Genomic DNA, 3,473 nt, shown 5'->3' with positions numbered 1-3,473 from the left:
AAAAAAAAAAACTCTTGGGCTCAAGCAATCCTCTTGCCTCAGCCTCCCAAGTAGCTGGGACTGTAGGTACCCACCACAATGCCCAGCTAGAGTTATCCACAGATTTATAAAAATTGCTCTAAAAATTTTTTTGAAAGACAATCACAAACCAAAATGTGCATTTGAAAAAATGAGGATGTACCTTCACGATGAAAGTAAAACAAGAAGTGTTAAAGTGAAACGTCAGAGATAGCAACTGGCAAACTTAGTGCTTAAGGAAACTGGACATTTCATACTTAATGACCTAGGTTAATACTGTTATTGCTGTCAAATATATTGGACAAATAATAAAAATGTTAATAGTTTTCAAATAGATTTTAGTCACTACAGTCTCTAGTGTCTTATTTTCTATTTTTTAAGGAAAGCATAAAAGTTGGTTTCATTGTGATATATTTCGATTAAAAGCAGTGGTAGTGGATATATTTGTTTTGTTTGTTAATAACATATGTCATATACCAGGAATATGAATACCATTCTAATCTCTAAACAGAAACCAGCCAAACCACTTACATCTGGTCCTTGCAAATCATTGAAACCCTCAGATGAAATGATTGAGACTACCAATGACTTGGGGAAGACAGAACTTTTCTGCTCTTTTAATTGTTTCTCTGCATACAATAAACCTAAGATGGAATCTTCTACAGGTAATTACAGAGATTTAGTAACTTTAAAAAACTATTTCACTTTAACTTATAATTTTTATTTATTTACAGATTAAACTGATTCAGAAGTTAAAACAATCCAAGACTTGTTACAAAGAACTGTTTTCCAGGGTTCATTGGTTATTTGTTTTGAGACAGAGTCTCACTGTGTTGCCCCTGGTAGAGTGCTGTGGCATCATTGCTCACAGCCACCTCAAATTCTTGGGCTTAAGTGATTCTCTTGTCTCAGCCTCACAAGTAATTAAGACTACAGGTGCCCGGCACAACACCCAGCTATTTTTTTGTTGCATTTATCAGTGTTTGTTTGTTTTTTCGGTTTTTTTTTATAGAGACAGAGTCTCACCTTATTGCCCTCAGTAGAGTGCTGTGGCTTCACAGCTCGCAGCAACCTCCAACTCCTGGGCTTAGGCAGTTCTCTTGCCTCAGCCTCCCAAGTAGCTAGGACTACAGACACCTGCCACAACGCCTGGCTATTTGTTTTTGTTGTTGTTGCAGTTTGGGCGGGGCAGGTTCAATCCTGCCACCCTCAGCCAGTGGGGCTGGCGCCCTACTTATTAAGCTATAGACACTGCCCGCATTTATCATTGCTGCTTTAGCAGACCCAGGCTGGATTTGAACCCACCAGCCTTGTTGTATGTGTCTGGCGCCCTACTCACTGAGCATGGGCACCACCACCCAGTTTTTTTTGTTGTTGTTTATTTGTTTTTTGAGGTAGAGTCTCACTTTGTTGCCCTTGCTATTTTTGAGGTAGAGTCTCACTTTGTTGCCCTTGGTAGAGTGTCATGGTGTCATAGCTCACAACAATCTCAAACTCTTGGACTCAAACAATTCTCTTGCCTCAGCCTCCTGAGTAGCTGGAACTACAGGCACCCTCCCAGCTATTTTTAGAGACAAGGTTTTGCTCTGGCTCAGGCTGGTCTCAAACCTGTGAGCTCAGGCAGTCTACCTGCCTCCACCTCCCAGAGTGCTAGGATTACAGACATGAGCCACCACACCAGGCCTCTTTTACAGTATTTTTTTTGGAGGAGGGGCCAGGGCTAGGTGGGTTTGAACCTGCCACCTCCGGCATATGGAGCCAGCACCCTACTCCTTTGAGCCACGGGCACCACCCTGTTTTCCAGTATTTTTATATAAAAAGAAGGCTACTGGCTCAGTGCCTGTGGCTCAAGCAGCTAAGGCACCAGCCACATACGCTGAGCTGGCAGGTTTATATCCAGCCTGGGCCCACCAGACAACAATGATGGCTGCAACCAAAAAATAAAAGCTGGGCGTCGAGGCAGGTGCCTGTAGTCCCATCTACTTGGGAGGCAGAGGCAGGAGAATTGCTTGAACTCAGGAGTTGGAGATTGCTGTAAGTTGTGATGCCCTAGCACTCTACCCAGGGCGACAGCTTGAGGCTCTCTCTCAAAAAAAAAAAAAAAAGGAGGGGAGGCTACTTTACTGCCACAGATTTAAGATTTATTTGTGAAGATTTATTGAATTGATAAAAAAAAAAAAAGCCTCTTGATTTTATAAAAAAGATTTAAACTGCCAGGTATAGTGGCTCACTCTCGAAGGCTGAGGCAAGAGGATTGCTTGTGGTCAGGAGTTCAAAACCAGCTTGAGCAACCTAATGAGACCCTGTCTCTACTAAAGATAGAAAAATTAGCTGGGTGTCCTGGCAGGCAGGCACTTGTACTAGCTATTCTAGAGGCTGAGGCAGGAGGATTGCTTGAACCCACAAGTTCGAGGTTGCTGTGAACTAGGCTGACTCTGTGGCACTCTAGCCTAGGCAACAGAGTGAGACTCTTTCTCAAAAAAAAAAAAAAAAAAAGAAAGAAAGAAAGAAAGAAAGAAAGGTTTAGGAAGAAAAATTAGGAGGCTGGGTACAGTGGCTCATGCCTGTAATCCTAACACTCTGAGAAACCAAGATAGGTGAATAGCTTGAGCTCAGGAGGTCAGGATCAGCTTGAGCAAGAGGGAGACTGTGTCTCTACTAAAAATAGAAAAACTAGCCAGACATAGTGGCAGGTGACTGTAGTCCCAGCTACTGGGACTTCTGGGACTTCTGGGAGGCTGAGGCAGGTGGATCTCTTGAACCCAGGAGTTTGAGGTTGCTGTGAGTTACGATGAGTGGCTGTCTTCCCAGGGTGACAGAGTAAGACTCTGTCTCTAAAAAAAAAAAAAAAAATTAGGGATATATGTCTTTAGATTATTTAGATCCTTTAGTAAGTGACATGTATTTTTATATTAATATATATTGAGTACTTGGGTGGCTCCTGTGGCTCAAAGGAGTAGGGCACCAGCCCAATAAGCCAGAGGTGGCAGGTTCAAACCCAGCCCCGGCCAAAAACTGCAAAAAAAAAAAAAAAAAAGTGAATATATTGAGTACCTACCTCAGGACTAAGGCACTCAGACAATACTGAATTTACTCAATATATTTATGATGAGAATTGTTCTATTAGAATATAGATGAGGGGCAGCACCTGTGGCTCAAAAGGGTAAGGCCCCGGCCCCATATGCCAGAGGTGGTGGGTTCAAACCCATCCCTGGCCAAAAACTGTAAAAAAAGAAAAGAAAATAGAATATGGATGAAAATGTATGATGAGAATTGTTCTATTAGAATATAGAACATTGGCTCAGCTCATCAGCTAGGGCACCAGCCATATACACCAGAGCTGGCGGATTTGACCAGGCAGCTCAGCACCTGTGGCTCAAGTGGCTAAGGTGCCAGCCACATACACCTAAGGTGGCAGGTTTGAATCCAACCCGGGCCCGCCAAGCAACAATGAT

The 3,473-nt window shown here is 42.8% G+C and overlaps 1 protein-coding gene across 1 annotated transcript in view; it reads left to right on the top strand.

Annotated features, from left to right (window-relative positions):
• The window catches only part of ZMYM1 (zinc finger MYM-type containing 1), a 37,503-nt gene that overhangs the window by 28,466 nt on the left and 5,564 nt on the right, over positions 1–3,473 (top strand). Inside the window, exon 7 of the mRNA XM_012804101.2 lies at positions 530–683. Within this exon, the coding sequence (XP_012659555.1) occupies positions 530–683 (154 nt within the window). The remainder of the gene's footprint in view (positions 1–529; positions 684–3,473) is intronic.

The sequence above is a fragment of the Otolemur garnettii genome, unplaced genomic scaffold (assembly GCF_000181295.1).
Source record: "Otolemur garnettii isolate 467f Iridium unplaced genomic scaffold, OtoGar3 scaffold00025, whole genome shotgun sequence".
NCBI lineage: Eukaryota > Metazoa > Chordata > Mammalia > Primates > Galagidae > Otolemur > Otolemur garnettii.
The sequence above is the reverse complement of the archived record's forward strand: the minus strand, read 5'-3'. Positions and strand labels throughout refer to the sequence as shown.